We start from the raw sequence: 24,935 nt of genomic DNA, 5'->3' as shown, positions 1-24,935 counted from the left end.
ATACAGCAATCTTTAGGCATGAACTACCTCAGCTGCTAGCCCACACCCGTCTCCCCCAATTTGCCTTCACCTGCCCACCCCTAATTTTGTCCTTCCTTTCTTGGTATATAACTCTCTCCTCCCCACCATTAAAAGTTAGACCTTCTTAAATTGGAAGATTGGGATTAACATATACACACTACTATATATAAAACAGATAACTAGTAAGAACCTACTGTATAGCACAGGGAACTCCACTCAAACTCTGTAATGACCTATAATGGAAAAGAACCTAAAAGAGTGGATATATGTATAACTGATTCTCTTTGCTGTACAGCAGAAGTTAACACAACATTGTAAATCAACTATACTCCAATAAAAGTTAGTTAAAATAACAGATCTATCTGTCAGGATGCCACACCACAGCTACCTAAAAAAAAAAAAAAAGTTAGCCCTTCTATCAATGGTGTTCATCCTCGTCCTCATTCACCTGCTTCATCAGTTTTCCCTTTTCTGTCTTGTATCTTCAACCTCTCTTTCCCTTCAACCTATAAATATGCTCAAATTACTGATCAGCTAAAAAATGGTTTTAGGTGATCTCCCTTTAGCCAGTGTCCTTCTCCAGCTAACAACACTGCCTACTTTCCATTCCAGTTAAGTATTTTTTAAAAAGTTATCCACCCAGGCTGAATCTAGCCCCTTCACATGTCATTCATCCTGGCACTGCCAAACCCAAGAGATATTTTAATCTTTATATCACTGAAATACTCAGTTGCATTAGACATCGGTGACCCATAATATCGTTTTAAAAAGCTTTATTTTCCACCACTTCCGTAAAAGTGTTCCCTATGGTTCTGACCTTAGTCCACTGCTCTTGTCTAACTATACCTTCTCCTTGGACAACCTCAATTTTGAATGCAGCTCCTCCCTTGAAACCATTCCTCCTATACTGCCAATCTCAGATAATGGTATTATTACACACACAGTAAACAAACAAAAAATCCAGATATTCCCCTCTTTTTTCTTATTTTAAATAAATTTATTTATTTTATTTATTGATTTTTGGCTGCATTGGGTCTTCATTGCTGTGCGTGGGCTTTCTCTAGTTGCAGCGAGCGGCGACTACTCTTGGTTGCGGTGCGCGGGCTTCTCGTTGCGGTGGCTTCTCTTGTTGCGGAGCATGGGCTCTAGGCGCACGGGCTTTAGTAGTTGTGGCACGCGGGCTTCAGTAGTTGTGGCCCTCAGGCTCTAGAGCGTAGGCTCAGTAGTTGTGGCGCACGGGCTTAGTTGCTCCACCATGTGGGATCTTCCCGGACCAGGGATCGAACCTGTGTCCCCTGATACAGGTTCTCATCGCTGTCGTTGTCTTCCGTGTCTGAGTCGATCACAACGCGGCCTTTCCACTTCTTTACCATCGTGGTCCCCCGGCTCCCATGCCGGACGCCGCCCGGACTCCAGGTATTCCCCTCTTCTTTATTCCCACATCCAACAACCACATCTTGCTGATTTTTCACTTCCTAAGCATTTATCAAATTTAACCCTTTTCCTCCACCCCTAACTCCCTTTCTCCAATTAAGATATTCATGGTTTCTTATTCTATCTCTAGTGCCATCTTTTTTTTTTTTTTTTTTTATTCTTGGCTGCATTGGGTCTCTGCTGCTGTGTGCAGGCTTTCTCTAGTTGCGGTGAGCAGTGGCTACTCTTCGCTACGGTGTGTGGGCTTCTCATTGCGTGGCTTCTCTTGTTGCAGGGCACGGGCTCTAGGCGCCTGGGCTTCAAGAGTTGTGGCTTGCGGGCTCTGGAGCACAGGCTCAGCAGTTGTGGCGCACGAGCTCAGTTGCTCCGCAGCATGTGAGATCTTCCTGGACCAGGGCTCGAACCCGTGTCCCCTGCATTGGCAGGCGGATTCCTTATTAACCACTGCGCCACCAGGGAAGCCCTAGTGCCATCTTTAAAAGTCGTCCCCTACACTGAAGACAAGCTACAACCTGACTGTGTTACTGTAGCCCCCCCCTTTCTACCAAGCTAAAATTTTTCAGTAGTTCCCTGCAGTTAACAGAATAAAACCCAGACTTCTTTTTTTTTTTTTTTTTTGCGGTACGCGGGCCTCTCACTGTTGTGGCCTCTCCCGTTGCAGAGCACAGGCTCCAGACGCGCAGGCTCAGCGGCCATGGCTCACGGGCCCAGCTGCTCCGCAGCATGTGGGATCTTCCCGGATCGGGGCACGAACCCGTGTCTCCTGCATCGGCAAGCAGACTCTCAACCACTGTGCCACCAGGGAAGCCCCAGACTTCTTAGTTATAGTTTAATCCACAGTTCCCCAGCTCTTACATAATCACCTATTAATAGCTCTACACATCATGCTTTACACAGCTTTGCTCATGCTTTTCCCTTTGCAGGAATATGGTCCCTGTTACTCTTTTTCTGATTAACTCTTACTTTTCCTTCAGGTTCTGTTCAAATTATCCACCCCTACCAGAAACTTTTAATAAAACCTCAGTACAGGATAACTGCTTATTTGTCTTCAGCACTTGATGAAACTTCAGCACATATTATATTATGCTATGTACTTGTGTATCTATTTCACTACCTAGACTGTAAGTCAGTGATACAAACACAGTGGCCTACACACAGTAAACACTCAATAAACATTTGTACCCCTGAACTAAATAGAAAAAGATGGGGCTTCCCTGGTGGCGCAGTGTTTGGGAGTCTGCCTGCCAATGCGGGGGACATGGGTTCGAGCCCTGGTCTGGGGAGATCCCACATGCCACAGAGCAGCTAGGCCCGTGAGCCACAACTACTGAGCCTGCGCGTTTGGAGCCTGTGCTCCGCAACGGGAGAGGCCGCGAAAGTGAGAGGCCGGAGCACCGCGATTAAGAGTGGCCCCCGCTTGCCGCAACTGGAGAAAGCCCTCACACAGAAACGAAGACCCAACACAGCCATAAATAAATTAATTAATTAATTTTTTTTAAAAAAGATATTATACAGTATTTTTCTCCATCAAACAGATTATCACCTAAGAAGATAAAATAGCTATAATAAAATTAAATCTACTCTTTTAAAAAAATCAATATGTATGAAATACTTAACTAAATCAAAATTTTCCATATGTGAATGCAGGAAAAAAATACAGTATTTAAAAATAAAGTATACTGACCACTTGGTGACACTCTTGTTCCATATTTTTAGATATTATTTAGTACTTTAAATAAATTCCATCCTAAGGTTTATTATAAGACCTCATAAGTACAGGGGGAAAAGTGACTGTTAAAAATAACCTCATTCTATCTAAATCAATAAAGCATGACATGTTCCTTGAATACAAAATGAAAAAAATCCTAACATATTCTGAATTTCATCTACAAGTGTGTTTTGAACAAATAGATAATATAATCACTGAGTAAATACAGAATCAAGATTAGTAGGCAATGATATACTTGAAATGTAGACAAATTACCAGGTATGTGGCTCTATTAAATAAGAAAGTGAGGGAGGGGATATGGGGACATATGTATACATATAGCTGATTGACCTTGTTGTACAGAAGAAACTAACACAACATTGTAAAGCAATTATACTCCAATAAAGATATTAAAAAAAAGAAGAAAGTGACAAGCCAGGGGTGGAGGTTGTTGCATGAGGATGATAGAAAACTTGATACATTCTCTTTTCCTCTGTTAGCTGTTATTTCATCCAGTTGCTTCCAGTGATTCCACAGTCCCATTAATAAAACATATTTGAATATAAACCACTAATACACACACACACACACACACACATGCTAGATTTATAAAGTACGTAATGTGCTACAATATGAAACACATAAAACAGAACGTTCCACTGCCAGTAACAGACCTGTGGAAGATGGTGTGAAAGCAAGGCACCCCAGTAGCAGCCAGTGATGGCAATCTGCAAAAGGAAGGTGCTGGGGAGTATGAGAAGAAAGACCGACAGGGTCAGAGGATTAACTATGTACAGGAATGTAAGCAAATATATTGAGGGTGCTGGTTTCAGGTCTGAGGTCAGATTTTACTCTATTTACAAGCTAATGAGTTAGACTGTTACTGTTTCATGGATGCCCGCAGAAGACACAAGACTCTTGGGTCAGAGACAAAGTACTTAATACATCAGCATAGCAAACAACATAAGCGCTGGCACATTTGTGTCAGTTTCCCCAGGTCCCAAGTCCCACAGGGATGATATGATATGAGCCCAGGTGGATGCACATGTCATGGGTTTGGTTCATAACTGAGGAACACTGAACTTGGGGAACCCAAGTAAAAAACCGCTATTTTTACCCCAAGCAATAAGCAAGACTGCTCTTTGACACAAAGGGTGATATTACCTTATCCTTCAAGAGTGCTTGCTCACTACACACTCAGCTCTGAGAAATAATATGGATAAAAAGTGATCAGGGCCTTGCACTCCTGGTGTAACTTGGCCAGATGTGTAGGAGTGCAAGAGACCCATGGAGGACTGTCTCTACCAACAAATGGGAGCCAGGTTTCTCACTGATGAAGAAGCAGGGTAAAATATGGAAAAGATACTGCCATGAACTCATATATGTAAATACTGTATAAAAATAAATACAGATGTAAAGGTGTGTGCGTGTGTGTGAGTGTGTGTGTGTGTGTGCGTGCATACATGCACGCACCTAGTGTCCAGATCTTGGTTATAAAAAACCACTCTCCACTAAAGAGAACCTGTGTTCCTTAGAGAAATTGCTGATTTTAGGGTCAGGACAGGGAAAGTATAAAAAGGACCATGAACATCTTTCAGCAGAAATAATCAAAAAATGAGGTAGATAAGTCAAAACAACACAGGTCATCTTAATTTGGCAATAAATTCTTACATGACACAAAAACATTAGCAACAAAAGGAAAAATAGATACATTAGATTTTATCAAATTTAAAAATTTTGTACATCAAAAGTGGACAGTATCCAGGGCTTCTCTGGTGGCGCAGTGGTTGAGAGTCCGCCTGCTGATGCAGGGGACATGGGTTCGTGCCCCAGTCCGGGAAGATCCCACATGCCGCGGAGCGGCTAGGCCCGTGAGGCATGGCCGTTGAGCCTGCGCGTCCGCAGCTCCGCAACAGTGAGAGGCCCGCGTACCGCAAAAAAAAAAAAAAAAAGTTTTGGAAATAGTGGAGATGGTTGTACAACACTGTAAATGTAATTAATGCCAGTGAATTGTATAACTGAAAATGGTTACAATGGCATATTTTATGTCATATATATTCTACCACAACAAAATATTTTTAAAAGAAAACACAGAAGTTACTTTGAAGGGATTCACACTGGCCAAATTTGGGCATCAAAATAATAGTGGCAACAGATTATACCACAAAGAACAAAGTTTTGTTTGTTTTTTAAAGGGGCTGGTGGAGAGAAGAGAAAGCTCTTCTCACAACAGAATGCCTGCATAATAAATATAGAAAGAAGCACCTAATTACAGAATCACCCATTTAAAAGCATCTCATTAATAATTAATTCAGGTAAGAAACATCAATGGATGCTAAAACTAGGGGGTGAAAGTGGGATGAAGAATGGCATAATCACATACTTTCAAAGTATCTCCCCACAAACACTAACTTTGAGGAGGCTAACTTCACAGTGAAGAAATTTCACAGGCCGCATCTTAATCAAGTGATAAAAGACAACAATACTAATAAGGAGACAAATCAACAACATGTGCAACCTAACAGGATGCAATACAAAGAACACAGCATCACTTCAGAAACTGCATCAGACAAAAATGCATAACCTGGATCTAATCACGAAGAAACAATAGAAAAACCCAAATTGAGAAACATTCTATAAAATGTCTGTCCTGTATTCATTTTGCCAAAAACAGCCATAAAAATCAAGGAAAGACTGAGAAACTGTTCCAGATTAAGGAAGTCTACAAAAACATGACCCATGAGGTCAGATAGGTCTTTCTGCTATAAAGTGCATTACTGAGGCAGTGTTGGAGACATTAATGGGGTCTCTGGTGAAGGATTACAGGAATTCTTTGAATTATTCTTGCAACTTCTTTAAATTTTAAAAACTGTTTCAAATGAAATATTTTAAATGTTCTAATATTTCCTTCCCACAATAAGGAATTATTATGTATACCCCACTGACAAAAACAAAAACACTGACTAGCATGGTTCTCCTAATTGCTCAGAACATTATTCTCTTACAAAAATACACAACTACTCTCTGTCTGGTTTACAATGCAGTAATTTTTTCCCCCTAGAACAACAGCTATTTTCCACTCACAAAGTCTTTTAGGTAGAAGCTCCAGAAAGATGCCAGCCAGTAAAAGCTATAGTTTTTGTGATAGTGTAAAATGTGAAATGTTACTGAAGACATCCAGACATCAAGTGAAGGTACAGGAAGGTGCTGAAGTAGAAGCACTTTCTACTCCACTACCCTGTTTTATTTTTCTTCATAAAAATTATGTTTTGTTTTTTATCTGTTTACTATCTGTAATCTACAGTAAAATGTAGGCTTCGTGAAAGTAGGAGCTTATTGTCTCCAGAGGCTAGAAGAGTACCTGACATAGTAAACACTTACCAAATGAATGAATATACCATATAGAATTAACTCTATACCCTGAAAAGAGAATATACCTTGCTTTTTTTCCACAGTTAACATTTATTAAATGATTACTATGTGACAGGCATGGTAAAATATGCATTGTATGTGTAAAATCACTTAATCCTTTTTTAAAGTTGAAGTATAGTTGATTTACAATATTGTGTTAGTTTCAGGTGTGCAGCACAGTGATTCAGTATTTTTGCAGTTTATATTCCATTACAGGTTACTTCAAGATAATGGGTATAATTCCCTATGCTATATAGTATTGGGCTGGCCAAAAAGTGCCTTCGGTTTTTAAGTAAAAATAAAAGACACATTTTTCATTTTCACCAAGAACTTTATTGAACAACGTATTCACCTTTTTGTTTCACTACCTTCTGCCATTTTTCAGGCAACTTCATAATTCCATCTTCCCAAAACTTTTTATCTTTTTGAGCAAAGAACTGTTCCAGGTGCCTTTTACAGTCTTCCAGGGAACTGAAATTTTGTCCATTAAGAGAATTTTGTAAAGACCAAAATAAATGGAAATCTGAAGGTGCAACGTCTGGTGAATATGGCAGATGAATTGGAACTTCCCAGCCAAACTGTAAGTTTTTGCTTGGTCATTAAAGAAACATGCGTTCTTGTGTTATCCTGATGGAAGATTATGCATTTTCTGTTGGCTAATTCCAGATGCTTTTTGTCAAGTGCTGCTTTCAGTTGGTCTAACTGGGAGTAGTACTTGTTGGAATTAATCGTTTGGTTTTCCAGAAGGAGCTCATAATCCCACCATATACACAACATCACCTTCTTTGATGAAGACCGGCCTTTGGTGTGGTTGGTGGTGGTTCATTTCACTTGCCCCATGATCTCTTGCTCCACATTGTTGTACAGTATCCACTTTTCATTGCCCGACACAATTTGTTTTAAAAACAGAACGTTTTCATTACGTTTAAGTAGAGAATCGCATGAGGAAATATGGTCAAGGAGGTTTTTTTCGTTTTGCTTATGTGGAACCCAAATATCAAAGTGATTAACATAGCCAAGCTGGTGCAATTGATTTTCAATGCTTGATTTGGATATTTTGAGTATGTCGGCTATCTCCCATGTGGTATAATGTTGATTGTTCTCAATTAATGTCTCAATTTGATCGCTATCAACTTCAAATGGTCTACCCGCGAGTGGAGCATCGTCCAGCGAGAAATCTCAAACACGAAACTTCCCAAACCACTTTTGACATGTTCTATCAGTCACAGCACCTTCTCCATATACTGCATAAATCTTTTTTGCGTTTCAGTTGTGTTTTCACCTTTCTTGAAATAATAAAGCATAATATGCCAAAAATGTTGCTTTTTTCTTCCATCTTCAGTATTAAAATGGCTACATAAAAATGCACCAATTTTGATGTCTTTTTTTTTAATGCACGCTGATATGACAGTGGTCACATACAATCTAACAAAATTGTTTCGAATGAAGTTAAAGACAACTAAGTTCTACTACAGCCATCTTACGGAAAAAAACCGCACGAACCTTTTGGCCAACCCAGTATATAGTTGTTTTTTATCTGTTTTACACTGATACACAGTAGTTTGTATCTGTTAATCCCATACCTCTAATTTGTCCCTTCCACCTTCCCTCTCCCTTTAGGTAACCAGTTTGTTTTCTATAACAGTGAATCTGTTTCTGTTTTGTATATACATTCCTTTGTATTATTTGTTAGTTACCACATTTAAGTGATACAGCACTTGTCTTTCTCTAACTCATTTCACCTAGCATAATATTCTCTAGGTCCATCCATGTTGCTGCAAATGGCAGTATTTCATTCTTTTTTTATAGTTCAGTAATATTCTATTGTATATATATATATACCATGTCTTCTTAATTCATTCATCTGTTGATGGGCACTTGGGTTGCTTCCATGTCCCGGCTATTATAAATAGTGCTTCTATGAACACTGAGATGCATGTATATATCCAGAAAAAATTCAAGAAGAAAATATCTTATTTTAATGCTCATGGTACAGATAAGAAAACTGATCAACTAATGATCAATGAATTTCAAACAGTAGAGTAAGAATACAGGCAACATTCTCTGATCACAGAATAACTAGAATATACTATGTCAGAATCAGTATAAAATTGCTACATATCTGAATCAGTGGGATACAGTTACAACAATGCTTAAAGGAAATTTCAAAACTTTACTTATGTTAATAAATAAGAAAAACACTTCACAAGGGTAAGAATGGCCATCAACAAAAACATCTACAAACAATAAATGCGGAGAGGATGTGGAGAAAAGGGAATCTTCCTACACTGCTGGCAGGAATGTAAACTGGTATAGCCACTATGGAGAACAGTATGGAGGTTCCTTAAAAAACTAAGAATAGAACTACCATATGACTCAGCAATCCCACTCCTGGGCATGTACCCAGAGAAAACCATAACTCGAAAAGATACATGCACTCCAATGTTCACTGCAGTGCTATTTACAATAGCCAGGACATGGAAGCAACCTAAATGTCCATCAACAGAGGAATGGGTAAAGAAGATATAGTACATATACATACAATGGAATATTACTCAGCCATAAAAAAGAACAAAATAATGCCATCTGCAGCAACATGGATGAACCTAGAGACTGTCATACTGAGTGAAGTAAGTCAGACACAGAAAGACAAATATCATGATATTTGTGGAATCTAAATCTTATATGTGGAGTCTAAAAAAAAGGGTACAAATGAACTTATTTACAAAACAGAAGTAAAGTCACGGATGTAGAAAACAAACTTATGGTTACCAGTGGACTGGGGGGGGGTTAAATTGGGAGGTTGGGATTGACATTTACAATACTATATATAAAATAGATAACTAATAACCTGCTGTATAGCACAGGGAACTCTATTCAATACTCTGTAATGGCCTATATGGGGAAAGAATCTGAAAAAAAAAAAAGAGTGGATATATGTATAATTGATTCACTTTGCTGTACACCTGAAACTAACACAACATTGTAAATCAATTATACTCCAATAAAGACTTAAAAAATAAAAAATAAAAACTGCTTCACCAATGAGAAATAAAAAACAGGGCTTCCCTGGTGGCGCAGTGGTTGAGAGTCCGCCTGCCGATGCAGGGGACACGGGTTCATGCCCCAGTCCGGGAAGATCCCACATGTAGCTCAGCGGCTGGGCCCGTGAGCCATGGCCGCTGAGCCTGCGCGTCCGGAGCCTGTGCTCCGCAAAGGGAGAGGCCACAACAGTGAGAGGCCCGTGTACCGCAAAAAAAAAGAAAAGAAAATAAAGAAAAACAAATTAAACTTGAATTAAAATATTAGATTTTTAAAATGAAAGCATAAGTGTTTTAGGCTTTTAGAAAGCAAACTGGAAACATCTATTAAAATTTAAAATATATATGCCCTTTGACCCAGAAACTCCACTTTTGGTAATCTATCCCATAGAAACCAAAGTACTGTTTCTTAAAGATATTATGTACTCAGATTTATTGCAGCACTGTTTTGTATTGGAAACAGCGTGAATATTCATCAATAGGTGAACAACTAAATTATTTGGTATAGCCACAAAATGGAACATTACTTGGCCACTAAAAAGATTCAAATTAAAGGTAAACCAAATAACTCGAAGGGATTTTCACAAGCCTCTGAAGGAGAAAAGCAACTTAGAGAAAAGTGTGTGTAACACGATCTCATTAACAAAAATCAAATACCCCAAATGCCTATGAATATGGAGAAAAGTAGAATATACACCAAGCTGTTAATATAGCTGTTAAGACTGAGGAGTCACATATATGATTTTACTTCATTTATGTAAAATTATACACAGGCACAGGGAAAAAAATGCTAAAAAAGACAAGAAAAAAGATAAAAACAGAAACTCTTATTTTAAACAATGAAAAACAACAGAATTAAAATAATCCAAGAGCTGTTTCAAAAAACAAAAGAGCTGTTTATTTAGGGAGAAATATAAACCATTAGCTAATCTAACCGAAAGCTGTGGTTTTTTTTTTTTTTAATTTTGCTTTTCATATTCAGGTCTCTATTATATCAGATTATTTATGTTGACATGCCAGGCTTCCAATTTCACATTTTTTTTTCCCCCAAGTGGATAGCAGTTTGTCCCAGTACTATTTATTAAAAAGTTCATTCTTTCCCCATTTGATTTTTAATACTACTAATATCCTAAATTCCTCGACATATCTAGGTTTGCTTCCAGATTCCCTATTCTATTTCACTGTTTACATTACTACAGCTTTAATAAGTTTTGATATATGGCATATTCAGTCTTCACATGTTTTTCAATATCTAGGTTTGCTTCCAGATTCCCTATTCTATTTCACTGTTTACATTACTACAGCTTTAATAAATTTTGATATATGGCATATTCAGTCTTCACATGTTTTTCAATATCTAGGTTTGCTTCCAGATTCCCTATTCTGTTTCACTGTTTACATTACTACAGCTTTAATAAGTTTTGATATATGGCATATTCAGTCTTCACACGTTTTTCAATACTATTTTTGCTATTTGGCCCCTCACTCTTCATATTAATTTTAGAATCAGTTTGCCAACTTCCATGCAAAAAAAAAAAACGTGGAATTTAGACTGGAACCACATTGAATTCACACCTGAATCTGAAGAGAAATGACATATTTGTGATACTGTCTCTTCATAGCCAAGGATGCTGTGCTGCTCCTTTTACTCAGGACTTTAAAATGTTCCTTAGAAATGACTTGTAATTTCATCCAAACAGGTCTCACACACTTCAGTTAAATTTATTCTTATTACTCCTTATAGTTTTCATACTATAGTATTTTTGTAATTAATTAATTAATTAATTAATATATATTTTGGCTGTGTTGGGTCTTCGTTGCTGCACATGAGCTTTCTGTAGTTGCAGCGAGCCGGGGCTACTCTTCATTGAGGTGTGTGGACTTCTCATTGCGGTGGCTTCTCTTGTTGCAGAGCACAGGCTCTAGGCGTGCGGGCTTCAGTAGTTGTGGCTTGCGGGCTCTAGAGCGCAGGTTCAGTAGTTGTGGCGCATGAGCTTAGCTGCTCCGTGGCATGTGGGATCTTCCTGGACCAGGGCTTAAACCTGTATCCCCTGCATTGGCAGGCAGATTCTAAACCACTGCGCCACCAGGGAAGTCCCTGCTATAGTATTTTTAAATTACGTTGTCTAATTTATGCTGCTGATAGTTGATTTTATTATACTGAACTTTGCTAATATCCTAGTAGTTCTATAGTTTATAGACTCCTTTGGATTTTCTGCATAGATAATTATACAATCTGTAAATAGTTTTGTTTCTTTCATTCTAACCCTTAACCTTCATTTTTCTTGTCTTACTGAAGGTGTTGAGACCACCATTACCATAATGAATAGAAGCAGTGAAAACAGGCATTATTGCTTTGTTCTGGTTTTAAGGAGAATGCTTCTAACTTTACCATTCAGTATAGCAAATGCCTATCAAATAAAGGAAATTCTCTTCTATTCCTAGCTGGCTGACAGTTTTTATAATTACTGAGTGTTACATTTTATCAAAGTATTTTTCAGCATCTATTATCTCTGTTGCTTCTTTTGAGAGAGGCAGTCTGCCATGAGTTCTGAACGTCCTTGTACATGCCTGCCGTACATACCAAACTGAAAGACCTAACCATCCAGTGATACTGAAGAGTTTCTGTAACTGGTCAAGAGACAGTTCAACAGGTCAAGGTGACCACAGCATAATTACCATGTGACTGCTTACTCCCTGGGAAAGGACTGGCTTGCTTCCTGATTGCAACAAAAGGTACCTAGCACTTAACTCTGGGTTCCTTAGCTGCAATGCGTAGCCACCATCTCTGCCGATCACATCACCCTGTGGGACCTGGGGGCAGGAAACCAATACTGCCATGCTGATGCCCCTTCTGTCTGCTGTGCTATGAGTAATTAACTGCCCTGCTCTTATCCACTGAATCCAGCTGTCTACTTCTGGCACCTATGGAGCTGTGGCAGTTACTCCTTGCCATTCTCCATGAGTTTGGGGTTCTTGTCTGACAGTCTATAAGAGATCTTTAAAAGGCTCCTTTTACAACTTCCAACACTACCAGAGTGAAATCATTAAAAAAAACAACTATCAACCTGGTTAAATATGTCCATCTTTTTTTTTTAACTATTCTATCAAATGCTTCTATTAAGTAACCAAAGCTAACAATGATCAAGGTCCTTCGAAAATGCATTTTCCCAACAGAATTTAATTGATCAAGATAAAGCAACTGAGAGATGCTTTTTAATAGGAGACAATTTGTAATGACTCAAATATTTTCAAGAAGGATACTTCTGGAAAAAATGCCTTATTTTCTAATTAAGCAAATACATACCTTATAATCCACATGACTCATTAAGAATAATTAAATAATTAGAGAAGAATATAACAAGAGCTTAAATATTTTTAAATATATATTTTTACTGTCAATTACAAAATGCCAAGAGATACAGAACACTAGCTATTAGTGCCATTAATATATTACAGTCACAAAAAGAATATAATGCTAGTTGCTTTCAAATTTTTAAATCCTATTAAATATTTCATTGATGTGCCTTGAGGTTAGATTTCAATAGCAGACATCTCAGTGAGGCAAATATCAAAGTAATTATGTTATTTTTATCTTTTTACCTGTATTCAGGCTGTCGGCTTGCAGAATGATCATCTCTTGTCCACCGATAGCCAGATTCATCCTATAACAGAAAAACGTTACTTAGATATTCATTTACATTATTTTGGTCAGGTAGGGTATATATGTATCTAACAGAACTACTGGAAACTAGTCTCTAAGACCAAAATAATATGAGGGCAAAGACACCTTTCTAAATTTCTCTGAGCTTCAAAGGCATAAAAAAGTAAAAAGGATACCGCAAGTCATCCATTTCAACAACTAATTTGGTAGACTGAGAACCTGTGGTACCATTTATCTCTATTAAAATACTTAAAGTATTTCTTTGGTAGGCACAAACAGCCTTATTACCAAAAGCACATGCCAATATTCACAACACAGAAAGTCTGTTCGAGAACAAAGGTTCAATTTAAATTTAGCCAAGCACACATTTCTCAACCTTTCATTTTATTCTTCCTCTGTCAAGTTTGCTCAGCAATTTTCACATTCAAGCCCAATGAAGAACTTGTCACTTTTCCACTCTTCTTGTTCAAGTTTCCTTTTCTCAACCTACCTCCCATTAAAAACCACAACTGAAAACAATATAATAAGAAATCAACACTTACTGATAAGCTATATTAGAACAAGATGTGGCACTAAGTTTAAAATTAATCAAAGAAAGTACACGTTGTCCTCTAAAACAAATTTGGAAAAGATACATATAAAAGAACCACATGGTAATCCATACTCAATTACTTTAAAATTATACAAAGAACAATGTACAATCAGCCGTCCATACCCACAGGTTCTGCATCGGCTCAAAAATACTGGGGAAGGGGGAATTCTAGAAAGTTCCAAAAAGCAAAACTTAAATTTGCTGCATGCCAGCCACTATTTACATAGCACTATGTTGTATTAGGTATTATAAATAATCTAGAGACGATTTAAAGTATATGGAAGATATGCATAGGTTATATGCAAATACTATGCCGTTTTATATAAGGGACTTGAGCAACCTCAGGTTTTGGTATCCTGGTGGGTCCTGGAACCAATCCCCTGATATCAAGGGACAACTGTAACATGTGCATTACCTACAATCAGAAACACTGATTCACCTAAAATAAATACTATCTTCATCCTCCTCTTTAGCATCACGTACTCTATTCTTACAGAAGTAAAATGTATTCATCATTCTCCTTCCCAACATTAAACTATTAACAAACAAAAGAAAAAACTCAATAGCTATAAGAGAATATTGGATCAAGTAAGCAGTTTGTTTTATACTAACTGAACTCTAGGTAAGAATTAGCGTCATGAGAATCCTAAGGATCTCAAGTGGGCCTGCTTGTTTGAAGAAAATTTAAAGAGAAAATGTGTCAAGTATGAATAAACACAATTTGTAACAACAATAGTAAAAAATATTATCGAGGCACTATTATGCTGCAAGGTTTTAGAAAAAAATCTTGTCCATACGGCTTCAAATGCAAATTGGTCCAATGAATCCAAAATTCCCTGTCTACACTAAATGGCCACAGGGTTTTCCTAAGAGGGATAACAACTGTTTATGCAAAGGCCAAACTGTTTCTCCTTGAGACTACCTGGAAGAATGGCTCTGATGGCAAAATCCAGCATTTCTAAAACAGAGATAACACATAGTATTTACTTTTCAATACCAAACCCTTCTTCCTAAAGGAACAGCATGACATTTAAAATTGAACAAAATAAAAATCAATTCTATTGAGAAGTAAGGACGCTATAACACCCCAAACTTAAAAACAAACACAAGAAAATATTGAATAGTCTCACTGCCACTTTAGAATCGTCAAGGGTCACGATGTGGTAGTAAAAGAACTAAACTCCCATACATACTTATCTTGGGTAAATCACCTTAGCTCCATTTCCTCAGGTGTAAAGTAAGGAAACTAATTCCAATGGCTACTGTGAGGTCAAATTTATCATAAGCAATGTCTGAATATGTACTGTTAATTACAACATTATATAGAAGGGAAGGAGAAAATGTAGGAAAATGGTTTAGCAAAGGAATGTTATAAACATGCAAGCTAGGTCAAAGGAAGTGCATCAAGGAATAGTTTAATCAAGTTCAATCACAGATTATTGCAACATTAAATATATACTTCTAGATTACTAAAGATGATCAAGAGAAAAAACGTAATAATAATAGCAATAATGGCTAACACTTAAAAAGTGCTTATTATAGGAAAGGCAATGTTTTGAAGGCTTTCTAATCTGAGTTAGGAAGTAGACTTTAATAATAACAAAAATGAGACTGAGTCTCAACAACCTTAACCCAACCTTACCCACAGCATTTCATCATGATAAAAATAAAGTAACTGTAAGTGGGCACATCTAGTAAAAGATAACTACCTGGTTATCACTTATTGAATACAAAAGCAATAGATAAGATTACCTTTATCTGGTTCTGCAAATCCTTGCCAATTTAGGGGATAAAAAAGCAGGCTAGTTGGAATTAATGTAATTTAGATAGAGCTATCCAGAGGGCTTACCCACTTTGTCCAGCACCCCAAGATTCTTGACTACCAGTTCCCATTTGACAGCTCCAGCAGGCAAGTCAACAGAGCATCAAGCAGGAAGTGTTTATTCAACTGCCTTCATGGCCAGTCACATAAATTCCAAAAATTACATGATTTTTTAAACTTATAAAAAATAACAATTAGTACATGGGGGAAATTTACATACTCCTCTGTGAGGTGGACCACTTCTTCGATCATGAGAAAAACTGCGGCCCTCGTCATATTCTCGGTAACCAACATGACTGTAATATCTACTGTAGCTTCCTTCACCAGGTCTGTCTAGCAGTGGTGGTTTCTTTGGCACAATATTAACTACTCTACGGTAGCCATCCTAAAACAGACAAAAAGAAATATATAAAAATCACTAACTTCTCTATTTGGTTTTGGAAAGGTTTTTAAAAAAGCACAGGAGTTCTTATCCTTAATCAAATAGAGTAAATGTATAAACAAACAAAAATGCATTAATGAAATAACATGAATATAACTAATAGTAAGGTCTTCACATGAATTAAAGGAAATAAAACTGTTCAACGAAGAAAGCCAGGTGTTTAAAGTAACATGCAGCAATGCAAAAAACCAATCATAAGTAAAAGAAAAAGTACAATATTATTGTTTTAATAAAAAATAAACTACAAAAGTGAGAATGTTACAGTAGCTCTAATCCCTAACTGTCTAGGAATTTTATAAGTAAAACCATTTAAGATAGCACACATCTTTGGTCTACTGTGTTTGAAGTACTGTTCAGAAGAAATATAAGATTTTTACACATAACCAACAGCAAACAGGGAGGTAATACTGAGCTAAAAAGATCTAGAGAAAACATTTTGCCATTTCTCCAGCAGCACTAGAGAGAGGAGAGACTTTGACATCACGAGTTTTGAAGCAAAATAAAACTCGTTATAAAATTTGAACTAATTTTCAAAGTAATACGTTAATGTTTTAAAGTTTTAGCAGCTGAATGGATTCTTAGTGGGAGTTGGGAAACTGGACAGAGGGAGAACACCTGTCTTAGACAAGAAGCTGCTGTAAAATAACTAAACAAAAATGATTATCAACAAGAACTGGAGAGCTACAGAACATGTTTCTGTAAACAATCTGGTCTTAAGCAATCTTGCTATGTTTATCAGTATCAGATGAGGTATATGGGAAAGAAACTGGCAAGCTATCTAAGTATACGATATGATCAATATCAGTTAACTAATTTGACAAAATGAAAAACCAAAATATAATGCCCAATGTTCGGGGCTGGTTATTTTACCACCTTAAGTCTCAGTTTCATTATCTGCAAAATGAAATTAATATTAGTTACCTACCTCATGGAGTTGTGAGGATTAAATAAAAACCAAGTTGTAAAACATTTAGCACAGCAGGACAAACTAAGTGCATAAAAAATGTTTGCTATTTTGATTACTATTTTTGCAAGTCTAAGTGAAACACTAAATTCCTCAAAGTGTCTATTTCCTTACATTACTTCTTAGCATTAATAACTACAACTATTCAGATATAAATAATTACATCCAATTCAAATTTCCCGATGGGTAGGAAATTTGTCAATGTGCTAGGAAAAAATAAAATCAATAGTTCATATCTATTTGACAGTTAAAATGACCTACCTAATTTTTTTCCATGGGGATACAACTTGGTTTCCTTCTTTAGTATGTTAGACATTAAATTGTAATATATATTCTGTATGATTACATAAAATATAGTACACAAATGAATTTATTGACTCTTTCTTCTAAACACTATCTTTCACAGAGATTTCAATTAAATCTAAACAAATACTGAGTTTCTTTAAAAAGAAATTGGCATTAAGCCAAAATTAACATTACAATTTATAGCATTTTCTATTTCAAAATTTATTATACATAAAATTAGAATCACTGATTTCTCCAGTTTCAAGAAACCATAAAATTCCACTCCACAATACCCTTGTTTGTACATGCTTTGGTGAAGGGATGGTGGGGTGAGCATATACGCCTATTAATGCTTCTATTAATAGACAGCTTATTACTTTACCAAGCAGCCTGTTTCTGTGTTCAACTCCCCCAAATTACTACAAAGTTATTTCAGGATTTTAAAATGTATATGGTAAAACTTTCAAAGAAGTAAAACTCAAGTCACATTTAGTTATATATTTAACAAATTGTTTCTACAAAATAATACAAATGAAAATAATCATTCCAAACTTGTTCATCAGCGAAAGAAAAAATCTCCTAATGACAGTTCTTACATCTAGCAATGAAGATGAAACTGGCATTTCCTTTATGTTTTGAGAAAGTCTTCAAATGTAAGTAACATTATACCATCTCTGCTCTGTAGGCATCTAATCTTAAAGAAAATTCCCTCATTCTATGAAAAGATTTAAGGAAATGAAGATGACTGTAGGAGTCTGTGACAAAGCAAGACTGTATTTTCAGAGAGTTCACAGCTCATACCATTCAAGATATACCATTCAAGAATTTTTTTCTTTCCGATAAAATCCATGATGAGAGGCAAAGATTTCAGAATTTCTCTTTCAAAAGCTTATATTATTAAGAAAGTTCAAACAGTATTTTATATTACTTACAAAGCCAGATCTGAATGGAAACACCACCACTGTTTGAAATTCTTGTACAAATCTTACATTAAGCTATAAATATGTAATTTTCCTTCCTAAATGCTAATGGAAGTACACAAGGCTTCAGATACTGATGTTTGGAACCTCCTTTTTAGAAATGTTTTGGAAAACAATGGCACCATAATACATAAACCAGAAATAAAAATTATGACTTATGAAGAATATGTTATAGAGTGTTTTTAAGGACAACAGGATCATTTTCAATTAATTAAAAAATAAACTCAATGGAATAGAAACATTTCTATTATTTAAAATGCAGATGGATCCATCAGATTTGCTTCTCCAAAGTTAGTGTTAATGGTATGATCAGTCAGACCAAAAATAAAAAGTATATGTAGTTCATTAAAAAAAAACAATAAATTTGAAAACCCATTTTGCTTAATCATTTATCCACTCTGGCAGGACGTAGAAAGCAAAAACATGTATATAAACTTAACCATTTTTTTGAAAAGTTATAGTTCTGTTTTTTTACACTTTTGTAATTGTCATTACCTTAGAGACGAGACAATTCCTACCACAAGGCTGTCTGCATTTCTGAAATATGTACTATTCACAGTTTGCTTGTGCTAATAGAAATCTGATCAGATTAAGATACATATCAAATTAGTTTTGCAATTTTGAAATCTGAAATGGTGACTTGTCTTGTTGCAAAACAACCAATTATTTCTTCATTTTCTATAAATTCCAATTTAATATAACTACCTGTTATGAGAAACACTTTCATTTTAGTTAAGTAAAAGCACCAAGTTTGATGTTTTCTTTGATTCAATATATAAATTACATCAAATTTCCCATACTAATGTTTAGGCTCATTACTAACTGGGTACAGATTATGAGGATTACATTTCTTTAAAAACATTTATTTTCCATTGTCCTTAAAATATACTTTGCACCCATTTTAACACAAAAACATTTTATTTAAAATAAAAATTTTAATATATAAGCACCCCCTTAAGCATCTTTATCTTTTAGGAACACATACTGAAATATTGTCATTTGAAATAAGGCTTTTTGGATTTACTTCAAAATAATCTAGGAGGGAGGAAAGTGGTGAAGGCATAGACAAAACAACATTGACCATGAGTTGATAATTACCATTTGAATGATTTGTCCTTGGGAGTTCATTACATCATTTTGTTTACTTTCATATACTTAACTTTCACCCTTATAAAAAGTCAAAAACAACTAAAACATTAACCTACCAACAAAGTAACTAAGTACAATGGTACATGTAACTATTCAATGCCATTATTTCCTGACACAATCAACTTAGTATGAATGCAAGTTTCATGGGCACAGAAACTTTGGTCTTATTCACTGCTCTATTCCCAGCACCTGGAACAGTACTTGGCACACAGCAAGCACCACATACATAATATACATTCCACTTTGCTATCTCAATTTTACGCTCCTGTTGGCATCACATGCTTTTTACTAGAAAAGTACCACACCTAGCTAAAAAATTTGATTACCCACCAGGCTGGTGGACTTCTGCTTTCAAAAGCCTGAGGTTTCCTCACTCTGATCCTTCATGTTTTATGACATGTCTCTGTATTGTAGCACTTATTGGTTTAATTCACTCACTGAATTTTCCATGAAATATTAATTTTTCTGGGTCATTTCAATGGCTTTCGGGAATAATGGGTCAAATATCTGAAACTGGAACTGCCCCAGAAAATTAGGATAGGACTTCCCTGGTGCAGTAGTTAAGAATCAGCCTGCCAATGTAGGGGGCACGGGTTCAAGCCCTGGTCCGGGAAGATCCCACATGTCGCGGAGCAACTAAGCCCGTGCGCCACAACTACTGAGCCTGCGCTCTAGAGCCTGCGAGCCACAACTACTGAGCCCACGTGCCACAACTACTGAAGCCCGCGTGCCTAGAGCCCGTGCTCCACAAGAGAAGCCACCACAATGAGAAGGCTGTGCACCACAACGAAGAGTAGCCCCCACTCGCCACAACTAGAGAAAGCCCACGCATAGCAACAAAGACCCAATGCAGCCAAAAATAAATGAAATAAGATAATTTTTTTTGAAAAAAGAAAATTAGGACATATTACAGAATGTAGCCAAGAATTGATCATATCTCTCTGGAAATAGTGACAACAAAAATAAAGTTAGGTTCATGCAATTCTGCCAGCCAAAAAAATTAAACACCTCCTAGGGCAGCTCTACACAAATGAACATCAGCAAATGAACACTTAAGATTTTGTATTTCACATATGTAATTTTCACATTTCAAGTAAACTGTAAAAAAAAAAAAACATTGCACTTTAGGTAATGATATGCATGTTTAGGTAGGTAATGTAAAGTGTACTGTTGTCCACAGTTTACTTTGAAATGCATGCCCAAAATTTGATGGATTAAGTGTATGCATAAAGGACAGACAGATGGATAAAGACATGATAAAACAAGTTCAGTTAAATGTTAACAGTTGAATCTAAATGATGAGTAAATGGATGTTCACTATAAAATTCAACTTTGCTGTAGGTTTGAAAACTTTCATAATAAAATACTGAAAAAAGTTTTATTTACATGGGGAAATTTACAGGAACACTGACTAGGTAAAACAATAAAATGCGGGGCATAAAAAGAATTAAATTATGCATGTGCACACTTTTAATAAAAGTGTTTCATGAAATAAGAGTGGAAAGAAAAGGAATATTTCCACATTAATATACTTTAAGCAACAGTATCTGGAATATGTATATAACTGAACTGCTAAATGAAGTAGACTTGATTATTTATTTCAAGTTGGATTAAAAACAGATGTCTGATTTTATCTTGGGTACATTTAAATATGAGAATATATGGAACAAATATATGTCCCATATATTACCTGTAAGACCTTAGAAATTAACAAACTCATGTTCTGAATTCACTAAAAACTTGATTTCTGATTGGCTAGAGTCTCCAGGAGGGAAATAACCAATCACAAAAACAGTAGATACATTCAACTAACCCAAGGAAATAAATATTGTTATGTAATTACTTAATTATAAAACCTAATTATGTAACTCAAAACTAATTATATGTGACAGAAAAATTTTTAAAAGAAAAATTTTTTTGGCCGCACAACACGGCTTGCGGGATCTTAGTTTCCCAACCAGGGTTTGAACCCGGGCCATGGCAGTGAAAGCTCCAAGTCCTAACCACTGGACTGCCAGGGAACTCCCAAAAAATAAAATTTTTTTAAAATGTTGCTGCTCATCACTACCCTCAGTCTTTACAATTCTCACTGCTACCAAGATTAGAAAATCTTTTACTTAATATGCATTTGTTAAAGGAACAGAAGAAGAAGGCAGGTAGAAGCAGATAGGACTGCTTCAGTCCCAGTTACATTACAGTGCCCCAAATATAAGCTGCTAGTGTTTTGATCCTAGTTTCCAAACTTTAAAAAGTTTGGAAAAAGTTTAAAAACATCTTTAAAAATCTGAAATAAGCCAATGGAAAATGGACATTTTATGTTGCAACTTCATTAAAATGTTCCACATTACCTATCTGTTCCCTATCAAGCTAACAAGGCGGACTTCCACAACTGGAAATTTACTGGTATCTAAAAGCCATTGTTACAAAACTTGAAAAAGGCTACAAAATCATATAACCAAGCTCACAGAAATTACAGATTAAAAAGTAGAAAGCATGGTTTTAAAAATAAAGGCCTTACAGGGACTTCCCTGGTGGTCCAGTGGTTAAGACTCCACGCTCCCAACGCAGGGGGCCCAGGTTCAATCCCTCGTCAGGGAACTAAATCCTGTGTGCTGCAATTAAAGATCCCGCATGCCGCAACTAAAGATGTCACAACTAAAGATCCTGCATGCTGCAACTTTATTTATCCTGGCACAGCCAAATAAGTAAATAAATATTTTTAAAAATAAAATTAAAAGTAAAGGCCTTACAGACATCTAGAAGTTAAATGTAGATGTTGGGTGATAATCAATGTCCTCCCAACAAAGGAATGTGTATGTTCACATGCAGATTCTGTGTAGTATACTTCTTTGGGCTTAAGTCTCCTATTTATCTACCCAAGTTTAAGACTAAATAAAAATTTATGTGAAGCACCTTAAAAGTAACTTATTATTGACACAGAAGTAACTTTTAAATGCTCTAAAGTGCTAAAATAATAATTGATATATTTGTCAAGTTGTACATTGAGGATAAGCTTTACCAATACTCAAATTAAGTGTAATTTAACATCAGCACCAAAATACATGTGTCCAATTGCCTTCCAGGTTTATCAAAGCTAGAAGCTCACAAAATGGTTGCTTTATAACTGAGGTCATACTAGTGTAGTAGGTACCTTCTAGAGTCCCTATTTGATGTCATACTTTATGTCATAGCAATAGTTTCTCAAACACATTTCTGATGTATCAGAACTGGGAATGAATGGGACAAAGGGAACAGTAAGAAAAAAAAAGAGAAATGCAGTAATATTGTTTGTTGTTAGAGAACAGAACCCAAACATACAAAATAAAATAGAACATTAACTTTGTCTATCCCAGACACTAATGAGAGTGGGTTCTCACTTTATGAAGGACTAGCTAAAGTTTTACATTTAGAAAAAAATATATATTCTGTCCTTTCAAAATTTTAGGTAAAGTTTTATTTAGGTATGACAGCCACATAAAAAAGTGTACAAACCGTAAATGTATTTCTGGATAAATTTTCACAAGGTAATCACACTGTGTAACTACCACCCAGATCAAGAAACTGAACACTCCCAGCATGGCAAAAGCCTTCCTGTGCTCTTTCCCAGTCACTACCTCTGTCTCCCAAAAGTAACCTCTTTCCTGGCTAGTTCTGCCTGTTTTGAAACTTTGTATGAAAGGCATCATACAGGACACGCTCTTCTTTCTTCCAGTATTGCTGTTGCATATGGCAGCAGTCCATTCGTTCTCATTGCTGTATAACTGCACAATTAATTTATCCATGCTGTTGGACACTTGGATTGTTGCCAGTTTGGAGTTCTTATGAATAATGCTGCTTGGGAACATTCTTGTACATATCAATATCATACACCAATATACTTTTTAAAATAACATTAGATGATCTCTGCTTTGTAAGCAAGTATTTTAAAACTTTTAATTATGTTTTTATTAGATCCAAAGTCAGAATTACAACTTTAGTGATTTACATTTCTAGTTCCAGTGTCACTTAAACACTTTAACCCAAGAATTCTGTCAGTCCCTGAAATCAGATGTGAATAAAAAATTACTTTTTCACCTAAAAGTAGGCAACAAACAACACAACAGCAAAAGCAGTATCTGTGGCTTCACCACTAACAGAAATCACAGATATTTTTATGTTCATGTTATAGCTGTTGCAGATACCTCAAAGTACCATTTACACTCATCACTCCTTTGAAAACACAGCAATGAAATCCCCACCACTAGTTCTTGCTTGATAGCTAATGACCTTCTAAAAGAAGTATATATTACTATATCACAAATTTGGTTTCTAATAGTTTTATAATTATATTCAAATATAAGTGGTCTCCTTTAATTCTGTGTATTTTATTTTATAGTTTTAAAAATGCTATTCTAGGGCTTCCCTGGTGGCGCAGTGGTTGAGAGTCCGCCTGCCAATGCAGGGGACACAGGATCGTGCCCCGGTCTGGGAGGATCTCACATGCCGTGGAGCGGCTGGGCCCGTGAGCCATGGCCGCTGAGCCTGCGCGTCCAGAGCCTGTGCTCCGCAACGGGAGAGGCCACAACAGTGAGAGGCCCGCGTACCGGAAAAAAAAAAAAGAAAAAATGCTATTCTAGGAAGAGATCCATAGGTTTCACAACACTGCTAAAGGGATCATGGCACAGAAAAGGTTAAGAACCTACGCTTTTTTAACTAAAATGTAGGTGTAACATAAAAAGCAAAGGGATAATTTTCCAAGAGCCATCAAAGGGGTATAACATATCGAAAGGAAAGGAAGGCTTTAAATTACTAACCATAATAAGCCCAAGTTCACCAGAAAAAATGTAGTGTCTTGAGTCTTGTGGAGGGGGGGATGTGGGAATACAGAAGGATTTATAAAGTAACAGAAGTTGATTGGTGGGGGGGCAGTTGGAGAGACCAATCTAATGGAATTAAAAGGAGAGAGACCAGAGGAATGAACTTGGACAAGTTCTGGGCACATTCCACGCTCCAGAAGGAGAAAAGCAGTCTGGGCTCCTCCCCATCTAGAAGAAACCTAGCAGCCAGAGAACTTAAGGAAGTGAGATTTATCTTTAGGAACTTACAATTGAGTACATGTAGTCTGATTTTAAGGGCACTTGTGGTAAAAACATACCTCCCTATCTGCTTACCACTGATGAAATTATGAAAATTGCCTCTGTTTCACTTTTACACACACACAAAAGGTATAAAATGAAAACGTTTGGGTTTGTTTAAATTTTACTACAATATCCTCATTCGTTGAGGACTTCCCTCACCTGTCATCTTTACCTCAACTGCCATCATCAGCAACTTCAGTGTTCAGCTACAATCTGACTTTCTTAACTCTGCATACAGGAATCACCTGACGAACTTTTAAACAACACTATTGTCCAGATCTTATCCACAGAGATTATGACTTAAT

General features: G+C 36.4%; 1 protein-coding gene across 13 annotated transcripts in view; it reads right to left on the bottom strand.

The window, feature by feature from the left end:
• Positions 1–24,935, bottom strand: part of PPHLN1 (periphilin 1) — a 205,834-nt gene that overhangs the window by 97,854 nt on the left and 83,045 nt on the right. For 8 of the 13 annotated variants that reach the window (XM_029204898.1, XM_029204901.1, XM_029204899.1 and 5 more), the window contains 2 exons: positions 15,914–16,078; positions 13,219–13,280 (listed from right to left, as the gene is read on the bottom strand). In XM_029204898.1, coding sequence (XP_029060731.1) covers positions 13,219–13,280; positions 15,914–16,078 — 227 coding nt within the window. The remainder of the gene's footprint in view (positions 1–13,218; positions 13,281–15,913; positions 16,079–24,935) is intronic. The other 5 variants (XM_029204906.1, XM_029204902.1, XM_029204904.1 and 2 more) reach the window with 1 other exon arrangement.

This window comes from Monodon monoceros, unplaced genomic scaffold (genome assembly GCF_005190385.1).
Source record: "Monodon monoceros isolate NGI ecotype Baffin Bay Population unplaced genomic scaffold, NGI_Narwhal_1 Super_Scaffold_6, whole genome shotgun sequence".
Lineage (NCBI taxonomy): Eukaryota > Metazoa > Chordata > Mammalia > Artiodactyla > Monodontidae > Monodon > Monodon monoceros.
The sequence above is the reverse complement of the archived record's forward strand: the minus strand, read 5'-3'. Positions and strand labels throughout refer to the sequence as shown.